Source organism: Drosophila mojavensis, unplaced genomic scaffold (assembly GCF_018153725.1).
Source record: "Drosophila mojavensis isolate 15081-1352.22 unplaced genomic scaffold, ASM1815372v1 contig_136, whole genome shotgun sequence".
Taxonomy (NCBI): Eukaryota; Metazoa; Arthropoda; class Insecta; order Diptera; family Drosophilidae; genus Drosophila; species Drosophila mojavensis.
The window spans coordinates 17,601,740-17,624,899 of NW_025318667.1; the positions used below are offsets into that span (position 1 = coordinate 17,601,740).

At 37.8% G+C, this 23,160-nt stretch overlaps 1 protein-coding gene across 6 annotated transcripts in view; it reads right to left on the reverse strand.

The window, feature by feature from the left end:
- Positions 1-23,160, reverse strand: part of LOC6584093 (protein sprint) — a 121,245-nt gene that overhangs the window by 35,679 nt on the left and 62,406 nt on the right. For 4 of the 6 annotated variants that reach the window (XM_032732000.2, XM_032731999.2, XM_044007017.1 and 1 more), the window contains 2 exons: positions 9,143-9,889; positions 1,954-2,440 (listed from right to left, as the gene is read on the reverse strand). In XM_032732000.2, the coding sequence (XP_032587891.1) occupies positions 1,954-2,440; positions 9,143-9,889 (1,234 nt within the window). The remainder of the gene's footprint in view (positions 1-1,953; positions 2,441-9,142; positions 9,890-23,160) is intronic. The other 2 variants (XM_032732001.2, XM_032732002.2) reach the window with 1 other exon arrangement.

Consider the following 23,160-nt stretch of genomic DNA (forward strand, 5'->3'; position numbering starts at 1 on the left):
GAGCTGCCAGAGAAAAGCAGCGAGCAGCGCGCAGCACGCACGAATGCATGTAAATAATGAAGCCATAATGGGCAAGGGTATATGGAGTCTAGAGTATGCATGGAGCATGGGGGGGGGTCCTGTGCGGGGAGGGGCTTGTTTGAGTGTCGAACATGATGTGGTGGGGGGGGGAAATCGCTTGAGAGCAGAGGACGTGAACGTGTATTGTAATTTTTATTTCTGTCGAAATGGGCATCATTCGATGCACAGTTTATGGCAGCACCAGCAGCAGGAGCAACAGGAGGAGCAGCACCAGGAGCAGCAGCAGGAGGAGCAGCAGCGGTGGCAGCATTATGATTATGGCTGTCATGGCAACACGTAGCAAATTATGAATGAATGAGTGCCACATGCACAAAGGGACAAAGGCACAAAAGGACTAAAAGGACTAACAGCACCAACTAGACGACCAAAGGCTGCTGATGGCCCATTGGCAGCTTGCGTAATTGCCACTTACTGTGGCACGAACTGCGTGCCACTGCCCCTGGGCTGTTGCCGTTGCTCGGCTGTGGAAGCCACAGCAGCAAATGAGGCTAGTGCGACAAATACAAAGCAGGACTCATCAATATGCTCAACAGTTGTTGTTGCCACACACACACACACACACACACACACACACACACACACACACACACACACACACACACACACACACACACACGCACGCAAATCAGAGCTCCCCAGCCATTAAGCAATTTCTAATTATGCAATACCAATTCGAGCTCTATAATGTGAAAGCCAAATTCATTTGCAGATTGTTATGATTCATATATACATATGTACACAAATATATTTAAATATACATTTGATGCATTTATGAGTGGAATATTAAGACATGTATAAGCTATTAACCAGATTATTTACATAAATGGGCAGATATTGTAGCCGGGTTTCTCTTGCTTATGAAATTGAAAGTATATGTACTACCAGATATATTCTGAAATTCTCTCATGGACTATCATCTCTTAGCATGCGAAAAAGTTCCTTAGATCTGAAAGCTATTGTCCTTACGTTGCTCGATTGTATCTATCTATATTAAGGAGTTTATCTACTTGTCATAATCTCTTATATCAGTCTGCTCTTTTTAAATAAATTATACAAATCTTTCATGAAATCTCATAATACTCTGTTTCAGTCTCTCTTTCTCCTTCTGTCTATCTCCCTCTATCTCTCTCTCTCTCTCTCTCATATCCGACTGTCTTTCTGTTTATTGCATTCCCGTGATATAGGGACCGCTCTATATCTTTCTTTATCTCGCTTCGCCACTATGATTCTGTTTCTATCCTGTCTTTTTTCTTTATATTTGTCTCCCACATCTCTCTCTCTCTGTCTCTATCTTTCTCTGTGCCGTACTATCTCTGTATCCTTCTTTTTTCCTTTCTCACTCTATCTCCCGCTTAAGCGGTTTTATCTTTATAAATCTTTTATTTTGCATCTCTGTCTAAATCTCTCTACCTCTCACTCTGTCTTTGTCTTTGTGATCCTCTCTCTTTCCCTGCCTCCCTCTTTAATTCTCTATCTCCCTCAGTTTTGCTCTCATTTTGTACTTCTGTTTCTTGTTCTCTATTCTTGTCTGTGTCTCGCCTTTTCTTGTTCTATACTTTCTGTACTTTCTCTCTCTCTCTATCTCTATCTCTTTATCTCACTCTCGCGTTCTTTTTCCTTGTCTTTCTCAATGACTCTCTCTCATTATCTCTTTTTCTCGCTCTCTCTCTCTCTTTTTGTCTCTCTCTTTCTCTCTCTTGCATTCCCTCTTTTTGTCTCATTCTCTCTCTCTCTATTTTTCTGTATCTTGTTCTTTGCACTTCTCTCTCTCTCTCTCTCTCTTTCTATTCTGTTTCTTCCTCTTTGCATCTCTCTCTTTCTTCGCCCAAGCTCTTAATTAACATAATATTGTCTTCATTTCATCGCACTCACCTGACTGAGCTCATCTCTCGAGCGTCGCGTGCATTTGGGCAACAGTGCCTGCATATCGTCATCGAAGGCTCCGCCGTGGGCCAAGTCGACAACGTCGTCTGCATCCGGTTCCAGGCTGCTGCTGCGACGGCTGTCGCCATTCTTCCCATCCATTTGGCTGTTGGATATCATTTTGTTGTTGTTGTTGTTATTGCTATTGCTGCTGCTGTTGTTGTTGTTGTTGTTCGAACTGAGATTTGATTGGCCATTTAATTTGTTGCTGTTGTTGCTCGATTGCTGCAGCTGAGATTTTTGTGACTGTTGCGCAGCATTATTGCAGCTGCTGCCATTGCCATTGTTGTTGCTGCTGTTGTTGTTGTGGTTGTTGTTGTTGTTGTTGCCATTGTTGCTGCACTTGACCGCAGCCACAACAGCTTCTGTTTTATCGGTTAGTGGCGCAGCCACGCCCACTGCAGCAGCAGCCGACGTCAGCTGCTGTTCATTGGATCTGCAAAGACAAATAGAAATGCGATAAGTAACATTGAATACGTATTGTATGTCCAATGTCCAATTGCTAGAGATCTATTTAAATTAGCTCCCACTTCATTAGCTCGTGGCAGCTGCCTCTGGCTCCAGCTCAGTCAGCCACTGCCTCAGCAGCAGCTCCATTTGTCAACTCCCAAGGCTCGAGGCTGGGCTGTCAAAAGGTTAATTTGCGACACATTCTTTTTGCCTGCCCTCTTCCATAAACATGTTAGATACAAACACTCACACACACACACACACACATACATACATATTATATATTTATATCTCCTTTTTTTTTTTTTTTGCCTTCTCCAGCATCTGCAAGGACGCCCACGGAGCGTGTCACAAACTGACGCCCAAAAAGCTGGCAATTTTACGCCATTTTAACAATATATTACTAGACACTGCCAGCAGGCGGCACGTGGGCGGGGCAGGCAAGCAAAAAAAGAAAGAAAGAAAGAAGAAAACTTGCCGCACAAATGTTATTAATGAATTTGCCACAAGAATCGCAAACAGAATGGAAGTAAGGCAGGCAGCGAAAAGCAAGAAAGAAATGACTCTGAAACTTTGGGGTTGGCATGTGCTTCCGCTTCCGCTTCCGCTTGCGCTCTATAATGCCCGCCTCAAGGACGCACACAATGACGCAGCGCCTCAGTCACACCACCCCCACCCCCCCCCCCGAAAAAAAAAAAGACGAAGGTCCTCTATCGAGCCAAGAAAAAGTTGCAAGCCAATACGGCGTACTCAAGCATTTTTACGCCATATGACAACTTGTCAAACATTCTGACATAATCATGTCAAATTAACACAAACAAGCAACAACAACTACAACAACAACAACAACAGCAGCTAAAACACGCAACGGATAATAAAACACTTAGAGGAATTAGTTCGGGTCGCTGTGAATTTATGCAGAAGCCAAGGACATGCCATAAGACAAAAAAAAAAAAAAAAAAAAACGGAAGAAGCTAACAGAAGGCATGTTAGACTTGGCAATACCCTAGACTATAGAAAGTTTATAGCAAAAAATAATTACAAATGATTCTCCTTTTTCTAACTAAACAGCACAATTTGTAAATCAACATACAGTGCTGTTTAGGCATATATAGACACATATCATTTTTTTGATGATACAAATTCCTAATACTTTAACAAAATGAAATATCAAATATTAAACTTTAGGATATTATTTAATATATTATTCTGCAATAAAAACTGCTGTAAAAGCAACAACTAATTCAAACAGTTTTTTTTTATCCCACAATCATAACACACACTGCTTTATACGTATGTATATATAAACATCTCTGCATGTATATACACATACATATGTATAAAGTTAGATTTCGTAACAACCAAGCCAAGGTGCCATAGCAAACTGACAAAAGGTACAAGAATTCGAAGCTGAAGCACGCATAAATTACTAAGCATATTTGAAAAGCCAACAAGCGACGATGCAAGGCAACAATAGGAAATGCACAAAAACGACAGAGTTGCATGACCAAAATATACCCTGCAATTGCACAAAATATTGTATAAAATATGGTAAAAATACTTAAACAAGAAATGCAATAAGCATACGAAAATCTAAAGAAATAATCTGGTTGATTTAACAATAACAAATAAAATATACTAATATTAATAATAGACATATACTTATTAGCTTATATTTTATTCATATTAGTTTTTAACTAACCCAACTATTTTTTTTTTTTAAAGATTTATCTTTAATATTTAATACGAAAAGCGAAATAAAATTAGCAAATCAAAAAGTTTGTGAGGTAATTGTAAAAAAAAAATATATATATATATTATATATAAAAAAAAAAAAAAATATTTTAAAAAATATTGGTAAAGAACAAATAAATATAAATATAAAACATGTTTATGGGATAAATAATAAATAATAATAAATCATTCAAAAAGATGTATTTTTTATACATATTTTTAAAGCACAAATTAACATAAATAATACAAATATTTATGAGATAAACATACAAAATATTAATAATAATAAGAAAAATGATTTTTCTCTACTATTATCAGAGCACAAATTAAAATAATTAACTAAAATATTTATGAGATAAACATATAAAAATAATACAAAAATAAGACTTTCCCCTTACATTATTGAAACACAAACAAAAAATAAATAACAAAAATATTTATTAAATTATCGTAAAAAGTTCTACAAAATTTTTTATTAATTTTTTTTTTTTTTTAAATCTAATATCGAAATCTGTAATTCAGAAATGCTAATACATATTTTCCAACGAAATATATATACTCTATATATTTGTTTATTTTATAAATTATATTTGCTATTTATTATTATATATTATACAGAAGCTGATCTCTTAAGTTTCAAATGCCATGCTGAATCATGATCGATTTTTCGTATCACAATCGACCCACTTTGAAAATAAAAAATTACAGAGCATCTAGTAGCTGAGTTGTGTGGCTGAAGGATATGGCGAGCGTGTCGCTCGCGACCCACAACTGTTTGCCAAGTGAAGAATTTATGCAACATATATTTTGTTGTGGCGCCGCATGTAAATTGCCAACGCATGGCAATTAAGATAAAATGTGGCAAAGTGGACGACGACGTCGAATCGTGGTTGGGTTTGGCGCATCAAGGACGGGGACTAGGGCAATTATGGCCGAGGCCTAGGTCAAGTTATGCAAGAGACTAGCGGATGGCAATTTAGCAGTTTAGGTTATGGTTCTCCAGATATGATGGAAAGAAGACTAGCGATTCGCAAGTCTAGACATTTGGGCACTGCTCAACGAGCAATCACAGAGAGCCCGTCAACCGCCTGATACATGCGAGAAACAGATGAAATAGATAGACAACAAAATGAAAACATGAATCAACGTTAAATGCTTAATGTGATTGTCTACAGAAATATGTGGAAATACCCTGTAAGCCATTGGATGGGAGTCGATGGGAGTGGAGACAAGCACAGGCAAAGATTTATAACAAACTTTCATGATTTTCATGATGTTATATAGTTATACATTGGCATATAATATTATAATATAATTAAGCGCTTCTTATATACGATAGACATGTCAAGAATGGAGAACTAATCTTCAGTATACTTAAACATTTTGAGAATTGATATGCCATTTCTAAAGTTTCCGCTGAAGTTCTTAAAATATTCAAAGAGTTTGCTCTATATAAATATTATACAAATGCTACTGGAATAAAATATTTCTGTATTTTAATATATATAAAATATAGTAAACAAAACCCAAGCGAAAATCTGCTCAGTAAGCAAACCAAAACAAGGTTAATAAAGTAGGACAGGGTATTTACTAGTTGTACAGGCTCAGCAAACACTCAAGAATATTCTCAACAAGAGTATTTCTATAATTTAGAGTTATACAAAGAGAAACCCCAGCTGAAAAGAGTTCAAAAATCAAATCAATACAATTAAATGGAAAATGGTTAGGGTACTTTCAAGTCGAGCAAGCTCAGCAAACAACAGATCAAAAGGCTTCCTTTATAAATACAGATATAAGTCCATATAGATTTTAGAGTACAAATCATTTCAATACAGGGTAACTCCTTAGTCGTGCAGGTTCAAGCAGCACTCTCATTTCTGTATTCACATGCCATCGAAGCTTGGGCGTGCTCTGGCTTAAATGAAAATTCCAGCATTTTCCAAGCCATTCTCAATCAGAGCTGCGCACAAAAATATTTTCCTCGTGGCAAAAAAAAAAAAAAAACGTTGTGGCCATCATGAATATTTGTTAGCCCCTCCCCCAACCCTAAACAAAAGTACTGAATGCAAATCAAAGCCCAAAACAAGACAAAAACCAAATTCAGGCAGAGCTGCAGAAAAAGCAAATATGGAACAACAATATGCAGACAACGGGTTTAGTGCAGAGAAGTTGAGCGTGTTGCTCCTGGTGTCGATGCAACAGAGACACACAGCTGAAGCCAAACATGTGTGTGTGTGTGTGTGTGTGTGTGTGTGTCTGTGTGGGTGTGGATGGGTGGGTGCATGGTTGGGTCTATGCAAATTAGTTGTGACAGCTCTCAAAAAGTTCAACATAGTTGTCAATGGCAGAGCAGAGAGAGAGGGAGAGAGGGAGAGAGAGAGAGAGAGAGGAGGGGCGAATGGGCGACAGTCGAGTGGATGTGAAGTGGATTGCCGTACTAATCCATAGAGTACCTTGCATTGACAATGCTCCAGCGGTCTCTGAGAGAGTGAGAGAGGGAGAGAGAGAGAGAGAGGGGGAGAGCTAAAGTATTCTGAATGAGTGCGAGCTACAAACGTTTAAAGTTCATAAACAACGCAATATGTACAATATATGCATATATATACATACATACATACATATATGTATATACATACATATCTATATATATAGAAAAGAACCGTTGCATTTTTGAGCTATGCATGGCTGAGCCACATACGCAGAGATTCCGAGGGTTGCCGAGGGACTTGTCTGTGCCCGTGGGGCAGGCACAAGCCGTAGTCAGAGTCAGAGCCGGAGTTGGAGTTGGAGTTGGAGTTGGAGTCGCACTCGTCGTCGTTTTTGATATGGTAATGTGGCAATGGCAATGCGTGTATGGAATGTGCCATTATTAGATTTCAAGCTCAGCTCCGACTCCGACTGTCAAGGAGTAAGAGGAACAAAAAGTGGGTTTGCTTGCGGTCTCGCCCACTCGCTCGCTCGCTCGCTCTCTCACTCTCTCACTCTCGCGTCGTCGTCGTCCTCGAGAGTGCTATAAAGTTATAATACTAATTAAGTTGTGTATTATGCATGTGCAGCAAGACGACAACCAAGGCGATGGGATTGCAGCGAGATGCCAAGGAGGCTGGCCGCAGCGGCAGACTGCAAATAGTGCTTAGTTATTTAGGGTTTCGGGTGGGGGGTCTTTGGGTGGGGCTAGTTGGCGCTGCTCAAGTTGAGTGAGCAATTGACATCGTTTAGTTCAAGCACGTCAAGGGTATCGAAACAATGCCGTTGCTCGTGCTCGTGCCAGCAAAATGCTGGAATACCGATATAACAATAGAAAGAGACAGCTAGCGAAAACAAAGAGAGATGCCACACTGATATGATGATATAGATGTGTATGTGTAGCAGCTGCAAAATGAACCGCAGACAGATTGAACTGATAGCAGCGAGCTTAAGGTGCTGGAAAGTAGGAAGCACTCGGTTAGGGCTCAAATGAGCTGCAGGTAGGAGACAAAGCCGAGAGCTGCGCTAAGAGATAAGACTTGAACAGGGATAGAGAATTAGTAGAGTTAACCGAGCTGACAGTGGGGCCAAGGGGATGGGGAGATCAAGGTGGTAACCCTAAGCTAATTTAAAATTATAAACTGGATGTTGTAATCGGAAGTCATACAAGCTAAAGGCAGAGCTCAGATAGAAATACATTTCAAACCCTCAATGAAATGAAAAATAAAATTAAGATCAAGTTACAGTACAGTCTCGATAATTTGTACGCCGCTAAATAGAAAATCGCGATAAATCGAAATAAATTATATCGTTCTGGATAAGTCGGCGATAAAATTATAAGAAGGAAGCAAATGATCAATGCAGTAGAATCCGGTTCAACCGATGCTGAATGGATTGTCGTTATATCCATGTAAACGCTATAAACGGAGTCATTTTAACCGGATTCTACTGCATTTATTTGGTGAATTAACCAGATGTGTTCGGAGAAATGATTATTATTGGAATAGAACGTTTTATAAACAAAATACAGTCGAGTCTCGATAAATTTTACCCCGATAAATCGAGAATCGCAATAAATCGAAAACAAATTCTAACCCCTTGAAAAGAAAATTCGTTCTAGATAATTATAGATAATTTGAAAAAAAAAAAACTGATCCCTTTGCCATTTCGAATTATCGGATATATTTTTGAGGGATTACTAAGAAAAATATATATTTCTGACGAATGAGCAATGAAATATATCTGAAATGAATTATTATTGGAATAGAGCGCCCCTTATACATATTTATAACAGTGCTAGAGACAGTGCTGTATAATGCTGTTTGAGTAGAATGTTAATGAACACTAAAATCGAATACGGCTTTGCTGAAGTGGCGGAACACGTGACGAGACAATAAAAGGGCAGCACGTGCAGGGAGAGAGACTGGAGGCAAGCGGAAAAATATGAACAGAATGACTGAGAAGGACCAAGGCTACCAGCAATAAATCGCCCACATATATTCGACTAAAATATGGCCAAACTCATATTATATCAAAGTTTTCATTATATTAAAAGACAAATCTAATTTAACAACAAAAACCAATTAAAGGTCAATTGAGTTGCAGGTTAAATGTTGCTGAAATGAAAACAAAATGCACTAAAAACTTTTTCTATTAGCCTTCAGGGATTTGCACAAAACAGAGAGAGGCAGACAGAGAGAGAGAGAAAGAGAGAGAGAAATAAGTTAAAGCGCTGTAAAATCCCAAAAGGCAAATTTCAACAGAGCTGAGGGAAAACTTTATAATGAAACATATCAAATGAATAAAGTGAAGACAAAACGTGCACTAAAAGCAATTGAATAAATTAAAAATAATAATTGATACAATAATGGAAATTAAAAGCTGTCTAGGGAGCTCTCCTCTGAGTTGAGAATGAGATTTCAGAGAGAGAGAGAGAGAGGGAGAGAGAGAGAGAGTATTTCAGTCGCAGTTGCATTTGAGTTCTCACCTCGCCTTGCTGTGACCTTTGAACTGTGCCACCTCGGCGTAACGGCGACCCAGCGGCACCTCCTGCGGACTGAGCAACGCATCACAATGGGCGGCCGCTCCACTGGCCGCCTGCTCCATGGGCAGACTCATGCCCTTGAGCAGCTGGGCGGCAGTGGGCAGCTCATGGTGATTGATGCACTTCAGCTGCTCCTCGCTGCGATTGGCATAGTTGTGGAGCTGTTCGCGCAGCGAGTAATCCACTGAGCTGCTGCAGGATGTCGACTCCGATGTGCTGGAGCAGCCGGGCGAATGCATGGCGGCCAGCTCATCGGCTCCATTGCCATTCTGCAGATCCTGATAGGCGGCATGGGCATCCTCGGAGCTGGTGCTCGAGCTGGAGCTGACGCTCGACTGATTGCTCTGGCTGGTATTGGTGGAGACGCAGCTATCCATGCTGGCTATCGAATTGCGATTGCCGTTCTCTGTGAGCTGCTGTTGCTGCTGATGTTGCAGTTGGAGTTGTTGTTGCTGCTGCTGCTGCTCCTGCCGCTGCTCCTGCTGTTGCACTGCCGCCGCATCGAGCAGATCGTCCACCTGCTGCGGCACTATGATCAATGAGGTACGCTTGCGCAGCGTATCGTCCTTGGCATTCATATTCTGTTTGAGCGTCTTGTCCGACTTGGTATAGACAATCACCTCCACCTTGGACGTGTCCTCCATGGTGTCCATTGAGTTGGTCACGTTGCTCGTTAGCTCCTGCGACATGCTGTAAAGTTTACGTTTAGTACATCGTAATGCTGTGGATAAAACTCTCATATTTGATGCTACCAAAACAACAACAACAACAACAACAACAACAACAACAGCAGCAGCAGTTGCTTGCAACATGCCACGCTTGCAGCTCGATTGACAAACATACACACACACAGACACACAGACACGAGACATGTGTCAATCAGTTTTATTGAATTCGATATTTAATACGGCGCACCGCAAAACTCTGCTCGCATTTGCTATCAGCGCCCAGCCACGCCTGGCCACCCTCCCCCCGCCTACCTGCTGCTGTGTGTGGGCTGCAGCCGGGTTTAGGTATCGCGTAACGCATATCGCATATCGTATATCCCACTCGACACTCGCACAGCACTCAATGCATGAATTTTAATTTAACGACCCTGTTTCGAGGCTTTCAAAATGTTATTACTAATAAAAACAGCAGTCCCAAACGCACTGGGACAGGCGCTGGGGGGGGCTGTGGGCTGGGGCTGATGTGTGGTCTCTGTCTGGTCTGATATTATGTGACGTGCACCGTGCGACGCTTTTAGAGACATATAGATTCCACAACAGACCCGCCCACAGTCCAGCCCACCGGCAACACCTGCTAAACCGCCTGCCCCTCGCCACCACGCCTCCAAGTGTCGACTGCTTGTCAAACACTCAGCCAACTGGGCTGCGGTTGGTGTCGTTGGCCGGGGCGGCTTTCGGATACGGTAATGCTCTCCCTCTCTTTCTCTCTTTCTCTCTTTAGATAGAGGTATGACAGCTATGTCAGGCAGTTTGTCAGACAGTTAACGAATATATGTTAGCTAGACACACTTCTTCAGCTATCAGAGTTATCAGAGTTAGGATCTATGGAATATATGTTTGAATAATATCAAACTTTTCCTTAAGATATTGAGCACGATTTGTCAAATAATTAACATTTGGTTTGACAGTCAGTTAACTTAGACTTGAAGATCTGCAAGTTAAAGATCAATCCCACCTGACTGATCTATAAATTGATCGAATCGAACTTTATCAAGGGATATTCTATAAATCGTATGTTTTACATCAATATTATCATTTTTATAAATTGAAAACGTATTGACAGCCAGTTATTCGAATATTTGACGGTCCACTGACTTAATATAGATAAACATTTTTGGTCTAAGAGCAACTGATCTATATCTTCATAGACAGGAAACTCTATCATGCAAGCATGAAATCTATGACAAATATATTATATATACATCTATCTATATTTCCTATTTCATATATTTAGCAAGTTATGTCAAGCAGTCAACAATAGTTTTGACAGTTATTTTACTTAATACACAACCAAAATTCCATCTGCCACAAACATCTTCATTAAGCTATCACACATACGATCTATAGCCAGCAATATTCTCTGCTTTCTATGCTCATCTATAATTTTGTATATCCATGACACATATTTACAAATATATGCACATATATTTAAAGTTCATCTCGATGCTGACATCCAAAATTCAAGGTTTTCTTCTAGTTTGTATTTTTTGGCCTAAAGATTTTGTTTAGATAAGTTTTGACATGAGCCAAGCCAAGCAAATTGCGGCATGCACAATATTTGTGCTAACAATTGTATGTTTGATTAAGCGGCTGTCAAAATTTGACATCCACTTTCAACATTGTAAACAAAATATGTTAGTGCCAGATCAGCCAGATATTATAAATATTGCATATAATATTTGTATAAAATTTATTTTCTATTCAAATAAATTACTTCAACACTTTTATTTCTTGCATCTTCGCCCAACATGTTTGAGCTTGTTGAATTCTTACAAATTCATTTAATAAATGATTTCCCATGATTCGATTTGTTTATTAGAGCATTTGCAGTGCGTTGTCTGCTGCTTAAGAATGTTTATTTTGTCTTCTTGTATTTTATAGCTGGCTTTATGAACTTTTAACAATAATTCTGTTGCCGCAACGCATCTGTGTGTGCGTGTGTGTGTGTGGCAAGTATCCATTTCATTTTGTTGAAAATATGGAAAAATATTTCTTTTTTTTCTTTTTGTTTACTTATGCACATATATTTATATATGTACATATTTACGTTTCATTTCGAGTTTTTTTTTTTTTTTCATGGTCTAAGTGGGTCTTTTTATAGGCATGGACATCATTTGAATTACCCGAAAGGAAGTCGAGTCGGTCAAGTTATGTGTCGAGCTGGGCGAGTGCCCCACATATAACACACACACACACACACACACACACACACACACAGAGAGAGTCACATAACAACAATTTCTAGTGATAAGCAATTATAAACATTTGCTACTGTTTTTTTTTTTTCTCCATTTTTTTCCATCTTTCATCTGTATTGCTTGCGATGTTTTGACATCAAAAGAAATTGAAAAGAAACCCCAGCAAAAATAATAATAATACACAAAAAAAATATATGATGGAGCGCTCGCTGGGTCGAGTCGCGAGTCATCTCTAAGGCCGAGAACAAAGTGGGTTTCATTTTGCGTCGTTGTGCTTCACTGAATTTTAAATTTATTTATACGCACAAACACACACACACGCACACACATACGCACACATTTACAAACATATTTCGTCATATAGATATTTGCTTTTTGCGGTCGTCTTTCCGCTTATCGTTAAAGCCCATTCATAAGCAATAAATCGAAATACATATTTGTAATTGTGAATAAATTTCAATATAATTCACACATGGGCATTGTTTTTATATTTGCCTTTAAAGGCGGCGCATGTATATCAAATTCATAATTGGATCACAATTATGGACTATGGATATATGTATGGACATATTTGCATTTTGCAATAAAAACTATAAAAGGCATTGCTCATAGAGTCATTAATGGCATTTGTCCTTATTCTCTTCATATCATATTGAGGCTATGGATGATTCTATGAAATGTTCTATACGATGGTTTCTAGTCTCTTTATGGAATTTGTTCCAATTTTGTTCATTTGATAGAGCTGCTATATGATTCTATAATATTTTCTATGCTTTTGATTTGTTCTGAGTATCATTTGGCATTTGTCCTTTCAAAATTTGATATTGTAGCTATATGATTCCATTATTTTATGATATTTTCTATGTTTTTGATAAGTTTTTTGTTTTTGGTGATGAATGTGACAATATATTATATTCATGTCATATGATATTTGCCCTTATTCTGTTTATTTGATATTATAGCTGTATGATATTCTACTCAAGTCTACATTCTATGTTTTTGTCATGTTTGTTCTTTAGAGCATTCTCTATGATTCTACATATTCTATGTTTTTGTCATGCTAGTTCATTAGTTCTAGTTCTCTATTTCTATATTTAAAAGTACCAATGGCCCATACTATGCACTTATTGGTACTCAATTTCTATATTCTATGTTTTTTTTAATATTTATTTATTTTCCCTTTCCATGTTTCATATGCTGTTGCTCTATAAGTCTGTAAATTATTTCGATTGTCATCCATACTTTATGTTTCTATGTTTTTTTTTTTTTTTGTACTCTGCAATTTAGGGCAATATTTTCTTTGTTCTGTGTCAGCTAGCTCTGATGCACTCTCTGTATATATATTGATAGGAAATTCCCTCATTCTATGTTTCATCATGATCACAGCTATCACTTAAATACACACACACACACATATACATACATGGACGAGGCTTAAACAGGTTTTAGCTGCTCTTATAAATACTAAGTTTATTTGAAATTGATTATGATTGTTTCCCGATTTGTTTTTGCTATGTCTACGACGATGTTTCATTCTATGTCTTTATTTGTGCTTCGCATTAGCGGCTCATTCACATTTCACAGGCATTAATCATACCTCCGATTCGATTCTCAATTTTGCGATTTAATCGGCCAATTGGTTGCGATATTTCATGTCACTCACTCACTCACTCTCTCTCGCTCTCTCGCTCTCTTCCCCGATTGCTATTGCCCTCGCACGTGTTTTAAATTTTCATTCGTTATCAATGCAGTTTCGTAACTTTCACGACTTGGCTGTGTATTTGTTGCTGTTGCTGTTGTTGTTGTTGTTGGTTTTGTTGTTGTTCTTTGTCGTGCATTGGCAATTTATCAGCTGCTTGTTGGAGGGGTCAGTCGCAGCATGTGGGCGGGTGCTTCGCCTGGATATTGAGTGAGGCATGTGGCGCAGAGGGAGCGGAGGGGGTTGCAATGAGACGCGACATGAAAACATCGCAAGCGTTTTGTAATTAATGTCGCATTTCTGTTGTTGTTACTCGAATTGCAACCACACAGCAGCAACAACAAGAACAACATTAACAGCAACAACAACCATGAGAATAGCAATAACAACAACCAAAGTCAATTACAACAATTGGAAACCCAATTACAATTGCAATTTGCAATCAAATGCAATGTTCGTGCCCGATATATGTTCATATATAAAAACATATATACATATATATATATATATATATATATATATATATATATGGTTAGGTGTGTTTTAGACATTTCATTCGAATCGATTTCAAAACATTCATTCGCATTCACAACATGATTCATTTTCTCAGCTCGCTCGCTCGCTCGCTACGTCGCGTCGTGGGACAGAATTCCGCATGAAATATATTGTCGTCTACATTTTGTTGCTGCTGCTGCTGCTGCTCCTTCTTCTTCATCAGCTTCGTCGTCGTCTTCTGTCTCGTCTTCTACTTTGTATTTCACCCCCAGCAAAAAGTTAAAAACAGAAACAGCGCCCAAGTGCCGCTATTTGTTTTCCATAACAGCACAACTACTAGCTATACCCTGTAATTGGGTGTATTCTAAGAATTGGATATGATGGTCCCACTGCTAGATGGGACTTTAAACTGAAGCCTTTTTAAAGCAACGAAACGATACTTCAAAAACTGTATGAATGTATTTATACAAAAATTTATAATATAAGTTATTAGACTGTATGAAATAATAAATAAAAAAAAATAAATAAAAAAAAATCAATTAAAAATATATAAATAAAAAAAAAATTAAAAAAATTAAAAAAAAAAAATTTTAATTGAGAAATATATATAAAAATACAATTAAATGAAAATACATGATGAAAGTTTACGTCTACGAATAGTTAGCCAACAAAGTATAAAACGATCTCCATGTGATCTGCTAAGCTATCTATAGGAAATGAGGCTGGCACCGTTTCATAAACAGAAATCCTATAAAATCGAATCAAGTCGCCAAAATAATGAGATGAACAAGCGAAGGGTTCCACATACCATTAAGGTTCTATTCCTAGAGTTCAATTTATGGATATGTATTTTGAACCAGATTGGCGAATAGCATATCCATAAAATATTCTAAAACTTTCGCTAAGCATCAACAAATTGCCAAACAACTTATAAAACTATACATACAATACTCAGTGTATGTGCAGTTTTATTTCAGGTATTCATATGCATATACATACAAAACGCACTGTCTGTCTGCTTGACAATTAGTTGAGCATGCTTGAGGGGTAACAGCTAGTCGAACATTGCAAATATTTAATTTGCTTAGATTGCATGTGCACATATTTAATACATACGCACCGACATACACGACCCAGTGTACATACATATATCGTGCCTAGGCACTGTATCAATATGTGTGCAGGAGTTAGAGTTAAGATTTCTGTTTACGTCTGATTACTATGCAAAGTGTGAAACGCAATTGTCAACAAATTGTCAGCCAAACTTGGGCTAGTTGAGCACAATTTCCACAATTGGTAGAGCCAAGTGGGAAGGGGGGGAGGGGAGAAAGGGGGGTAGAGCCCAGCGAAATGCGAATCGCGTTTCGACTTTTATTTCTTCATCTGAGTTATGGAACCCATTGGCGATGGGGGCAGCTGCTCCATTGTAGTTCACAATTGTTGCTGTTGCTGTTGCTATTGACTGATAGTGTTCGATTTCAAGGCCAAATTGGGAAGCTCGGCTTAACTCGATTGCCATTTGCGTTTGCATATGGGCACCGTTAACTGAAAATGCCGACAATGAAGCACAATTATATAAGAATGCCAACCCAATTGGGAAGCCAAATGGGCGCCATAAATTAGCTCAATTAACCGATTCGCTATGAATATTTATTTATCAAAGTCTATTCTCTATTCATTTATTGGCTATTGAGGGCTATTAAATGTGTATACAAAGAAAGGTCTGAAGAACATGGAGAATGTACAGATATAAAGACTGAATAGTTTATATGTTTATATGTATGAATGGATGTACTCAAACTAATTTTCTACAAATTTCAGAACATTTTGTTTTCTTTAAAAGCTCTTAAAGTCAACTATTCATAGTCATATTTATACTCATATATTTACGTATTTATTTTAAGTTCCATCCTCATATTACATTCACTTTCATATTCATATTCATATTCATATTCATATTCATATTCATATTCATATTCATATTTATTTTACATTCACTTTCATATTCATATTCATATTCATATTCATATTCATATTCATATTCATATACATATTCATATTCATATTCATATTCATATTCATATTCATATTCATATTCATATTCATATTCATATTCATATTCATATTCATATTCATATTCATATTCATATTCATATTCATATTCATATTCATATTCATATTCATATTCATATTCATATTCATATTCATATTCATATTCATATTCATATTCATATTCATATTCATATTCATATTCATATTCATATTCATATTCATATTCATATTCATATTCATATACATATTCATATTCATATTCATATTCATATTCATATTCATATTCATATTCATATTCATTTTCACATTCCCATTTATATTCATATTCACATTCATATACATAAAGCATGTAATCACATTCATACTCATATTCATATTTATATACATAATCATATGCATATTCATATTATTATTCAGATTCATATTCTCACTCATATCCACATTCACATTCGCATTGAAATTCATATTGAAATTCACATTCATATTGATTTATGCTCGATATCCAATGCCCAACTTATAAATGACTGCTCTTATTCATTTAAAAGCAAACACACATTCATTGTGCATTCAAGTGCATTCATTCGATTCAGCTAAGTGTGACTGTGATGAATCGAATCACTTGGCATCGCATTTGCACAACTACCATGAATGTGATTCATATTTGCATATGAATGATTAATGAATGATTATCGCTTAGGCTTACACACACACACACACACGCGTCTGTACACGCATCGTGGGGGAAAATTCCCATTGAGTGAGGCCCCGTTAGACCCCCCAAACTATTTTCCCCATAAGTGGAATGCAATCAACTTTCGAGTTTCGCTTAGTCGAAAAAGCCAAAGTTATGCGCTCGAAACTTGCACAGCAAAATATTTTCACATTTTCCATTTTCATTTTACCATTTTCCTCTTTTTTGTCCGCTTTTCTTTATATGTTGTATTTCTAAATACATAATTGGGCATATTAGCTTTGCGGCTTACTTTCTAGATAATATCGTAAAGTTTTTTAATAGATTTTTGACTTAAGTTTGGCTTCGACAGTAGCGGAAGCATAGCTGAATTACAGTTTTAGAGACAGTGGAATTGTAAAGTAAGTGAATTCCTTAAAGTAAAGCTTTGGCGTCTTCGAATACCAAACTTGTACAGTTCTGGCATCACTAGAGTTACAGTTGCGAAGCTATATTAATGGAATATTTCTCTATTTTAATAGAATATTTCTCTATTTTAATGGAGTATTTCTATATCAATGGAATATTTCCATATTAGCAATATCTTTAAACATTGCAATGTTTAATTCTCTTCAGAAAAAAGTTTGACAGTCATGGTATAGCAGTCCCGGTTTGGAAGTCATTGTTGTGCAGTCACATCAGGTAATGGAAATTTAACCTAGTGGTTCATATATATAATATATAGCCTAAGTCTAAAACCCTTTTAGATTCATTGAGCTACTACTGATTGCTCTTAAGACAGTTTTCAATTCCCGTCTCACAGTTTTAGAGTCATTATGTATGAGTTGTAAGGTAAACAAAATTATTTCTAACTCATTTATGATGGACCTTTAGAGAAGTCATATCTCTTGAGGCTTTAGAGTCACTGATGCAATTGAAGAACTGAGACATATCTCCTAAGGTTTTTAGAGTCACTGGACCAGACTTTAAAGCAACTGCTCTGCATAGATCTGATAGCTCATATTATTATATTATTTTATATTTAAACGCTTCACTCTAAGTCCCTCTTAACAGAGCATTGCGTAGTCAGGCAAAGACTAGCTTGGCCCACACACATATTGTATATATATATATATTTTTTTTTGCATTTTAAAATCATTTTATACTTATTTTTGTTGTTGTTAGGGGTAGCACACTATATGTATGCATGTATATGGCATACCGTTATGTGTTTAGTAATTTTTCAAATTCTCTCGTGTGTTCAATGAGGGAACCGAAGCGGCTTTGGTGGTGACTTCGGTGCTTGTGTTCGCTTGTTACAACAAATTATTGGCGTTGCGCTTGGCACGTGCGCAACGCTCACTCGCCCCTCTCCGCCCCCTCCCCATTATAGCCACCCACACGGGGCTTTACTGTAATTGATTTCGTATTGTTGCTGCGGCTGCTGCGACTGCAATGAATGCGATTGCTGCGTGCCGCGCTTAACGTTTACAGTTTTTGCTCTTTGCCTTTTGTAATTGCCCGTTGGGGGGTGGGGGGAGGTTGGTTTAAGGGTGGCATGGCATGACCAGGCGACTTTTGTAGGTACATTTGCGAATCCATCCAGCCAAATGTTGCCCGCCTGGTGACAACATTAGCAAATTGATTTCGACAGAGTTTGAATGGTCGTTGAGACGTTGCTGCTGCTTGTTGTTGTTGTTGTTGTTGTTGGCATTGAGACAGCAGCACTGTGCCGCTATCCGAAACTGAAACCACATCCCGCATACGTGTGTGTGTGTGTGTGTGTGTGTGAGTTTGTGTTTATGCGACGACTATATAACTCAAGGCCTGCGCACTTTGGCACGCCCACGCCGCGACGCCCACATCAAAATGCCAGACGGCGCGGCGTTCCATAGCGACAACAACAACAACAACAGCAGCAGCAGTGCAGGCGATAAGCAAAGTTATCTAAATAAATATATACACACACACATATACATACATATATACACATATATGTATGTATATATGTTTCTATGGCCTGCGACATGCGTTCATAAATTGTGTAAATGTAAATCGGATTTTTGTATTTTATTATTAGGGATTTTATTTGATATACAGTTTTATGCTGTTGCTGTTGTTGTTGTTGTTGTTGGTGGTGTTATAGTTTTTATTGTTATTGTTATTATTGTTTGTGTTTGTGCTTGTGCTTGTGTTGTTGTTGTTGAGAATTTAGAGAATTTGATTTTTAGTTTTGGGCGTTTTATGAATTTTTAATTTGTCCACTGCAATTTCTGTTTGATTTGTGAACTGAGCTGGGGCGAGGCCCTGAGATAAATTTAGTGGCAACACGAAGGGGCCTCAAATGTGTGCCAATGTGTGTCTGTGTGTGTGTGTGTGTGTGTGTCTGTGTCTGCTGCTTACACAATTCTATGTAGCCAAGAGCTGGTGAAAGGAGCAGCAGCAGCAACTAATCAAAGGCGTTGAAATATTTATGATAAAAGTCAGCTACAAAATGTAGCAGCAACAGCAGCAACAACAACAGTGACAACAACAACAGTGACAACAACAACAACAACAGCAGCAGCAGCAGCAACAGCATTAACAGCAGCTGTTATTAACAAAGCTCTGCATACAATGGGATAACAAGAAACTGCAACACAAAAACAAAATATGAAAGTGCAGCAACAGTAACAACAACAGCAACAACGGGGCGATCAAAAAGCGCAACAAAGAAAACAAAAACAAAATACCAAAAAAAAAAAAAAAAAAAGAGACCGAAACAGAAAAACCTGCTAAGCTACTTTTACGCTGTGGCGCGTGTGGAACGCATTGTGGATGCCATTGGATGACAGCGACTGACAAACAAACGGTACCCACCCCAAAGCACCAACAAAACAAAAACAACAACAAAATGCAGCGGCCCATTGCAAAAGCTGCGACGTGGACGTCAACGCCGACAGCGACAGCGACTGCACTGGAAAGAGAGCGCATTAGCTGTAAAGCTGCGCCACGCAGCTTGCCGCGGTCAATTAATAGACCAATAAGAGTTATAAAAACAAGAAGAAGAAGAAGCAGAAGCAGAAGCAGAAGCAGCAACTAGACTGACGTCATGTAGCAGAGTAAAGCAGAGCAGAACAAGCAACAACTGAGCCGAATGCGAAGCGGAGAAGGAGGAGGAGCAGAAGGTGGAGTAGAAGATAAACATTGTGGATTTTAAGCTAAGATCTCAATATGGCAACGAGTTCTAATTAGAAACGAAGCCGCGGCGCAATTAGCAAGAGCAAGAGCAAGAGCAGAGCAGTAGGTGAGGTGAAAGAGACAGAAGTAGAGGCAGAGCCAGAGGCACCAGCAGAGGCAGCTGCTGCCCTAAGTACCCGACGAAGCAGTGGGCAGTAAAAACTAATGAAAAATACCACAAAATACGAGAGAAGACAAGAAGTGGGAGAAACGGAAACGGTTTAATTTGCGCTCTTAATCATAGCAAAGATATCCCATCAACAGACGGGCGATCGTCATCGAGTGACGAGTGTTGCCAGATCTGCAGAATTTGGCAAATCTATTGCACACATTTCTCATACACACAATACAATACAATTTATGTATGTATGTATATTCTCAGATTGGTCTAATTTGTCAACTGTAGGCCTTATTCATATTCCTCAACCAGAACAACAAATAACCAATTGACACTTTCGCGTCATTTGATTTGCATATGAATCGCATTAAATCGATATACAAATGAAATGCCGTACAACAGTTGATCGTTGGGGAAATTAGCATAAAAAGTCGCTGCGATCGGCGTTTGTTTACAGTTGTCACACTGCAATATAAGTCACTGAGCGGGTATATTCGTTCATTGCGAAGCATATCAAATATTTGAATATTTCATTATTTATTTAGAACATTATTATTATCATTATCGTCAATCCAATTTTTCATCATATTATGAGGGTAAATTTTCATTACAATTTATTGATAATAACATTTCCTTTATTTATTATTTGCATCAGTTTTATGTCTATATAAAGTGAAAATTTTATTACCAAATTCGTTTCCAGCTCTTAACTATCCCCATTTTTACAGTTGAGCAGCGTGTCAACCTCATCTCAACTCTCCCCAAATCATTTGAATTTCTTTATGGCTTGGTCGCTAGGTCAAGTTGTAGTACCGTTAAGAACTTGTATTCCCCTCCTCAGCTCAGTCAGCCAAAAGCTCGCTATCTTTATCTATAGCGCATTAATTAAGCACTCTACCTTATGAAATGGTATTAAAATGCTTTCAATTTGCCGTCCTCGTCGTCTCTCGGACTCCAAACAAAAAATCAAAATATTAAACAAAGAGTAGTGGGGAAATAAAAGTCGAAGTAGAGAATATAATAATAATAAAAATTTGATAGCCGACATTTTCTAGATCGCGTGCGCTATAAAAACTTTTCATTTCAATCGCTGCCAGCGTTTAACAAAAATATTTTTATAACAATATTTTTAAGTGTTTTTACAGAGCTTACAGAAAAAAAAAAAGACACAAGGAAAACAAAGTTTGTTCGTGTTTTTTTTATGTTTGTTGTTATTTTTACGCCTTGGACTTGTTGAATCATCGGACAACAGAGCATTAAAAACAAAAACAAAAACAAAAACTGAAGCAAGAGATGAAATAAACAAAAACGAAATATGATGCACACGCACACACACAGACATAGAGACGCACACACACACGCAGCAACAACAGCAGCTGCTGCGGCAATGTTGCAATAATTATCAAGACTCCCAGACCCCAGCAATGGCAGCCCCCCAAACATCTCTCGCCCACCCTGTTCCTCTCTGTCACATTGCCTCTTCATCTTTAGTTTGTGCTTAGCCCAACGCAACTGTAAAAGTTCAACACAAATATCTGACAACGTCAGCGCTGACGTTGACTTCGAAGTCGACGTCGACGTCGACGCGTCGCAGTTTACTCATTTGCAATGCCAATGCTGCTATTGGAAAGCGCGAGAGCGCCGCAGCTCTCTCTCCCACACTCTCTCACACACACACACGCACACACAACGACTCTCGTGCTTTACCCTTTCATGCGCGCTCTCTCGCTCTCACGATCATCTGCTCGCTCTGCTGGCCTGCTCCATGAGGGTGGCCGCGCTGCCACCCATGTCGCAACTCTGATCAGCTGATTAATCATGCAGTTCAGCAGTTCAATGTGGAAGAAGAACAATGTGGAAGCAGCAGCAGTTGCAGTGGACTCGGCGTGCTAGATATGCATATACATATACATATACATATAAGCATATAAATTGATTAATGCGTGACTAAGGGAAAACTTTAATTATGCCATATCGATTCAGTTGTAATGAAGGCAGTTGTGAAAAATCATGAAAGACTATGAGTTAAACTATAAAAATATATACAATAAGCTATATAAGATGTATAAATTAGGAGACTTGAATATTTAACTTTGGATGTGAAAAATATGTTTGTAGTACAATAAACTATATATGCTACACACTTATTTTATATCTCCCAAATGAAATATTTTAATCTTCTAATTAATAAGAAATAGGTAATTTTTTAATATATGGAGTTATTTTGTAAACGAATATTTATGTATAAATCTCATTAGTTAGTTCAATAAGAACATATCTAATAGTCTATACATACTAGAAACTATACTATATAGATCTTGTTTCATGACAGATTTTACTTTGAGTAGTATTACATTCTGTAGAATTTAAAATGCTACTGTGATTACAGATTAGTTGGCGTAGAAACAAGTGTAATTAGAGTAGAGTAGATGAATGAAGATTGATGGCGTTGATGATTTATGATAATACGTTGAAAGATGATTAGCGAGTTAGCGAGGGGAAGAGAAATGAGAATGAGATAGATGGAGTGAAAAGTGTTAAAATGATATGAACGTGCTAGATGACTTGAACCAAGTCAAATTCATGAAAATAATTTCATGTAATGCTCGTTGCAAATTGCTTTCAAAATATTGTATACATTAGATACCCAGATTAGATACTATTTACGTGAAAAGAGCTGTAGATACATAACACATATCTATTATTATCTATTCGAGATATGTATACTATAAAACAGTTGAGTTTTAAGCTTAATAGAAGTTGAATTGAATTAACTATTTAT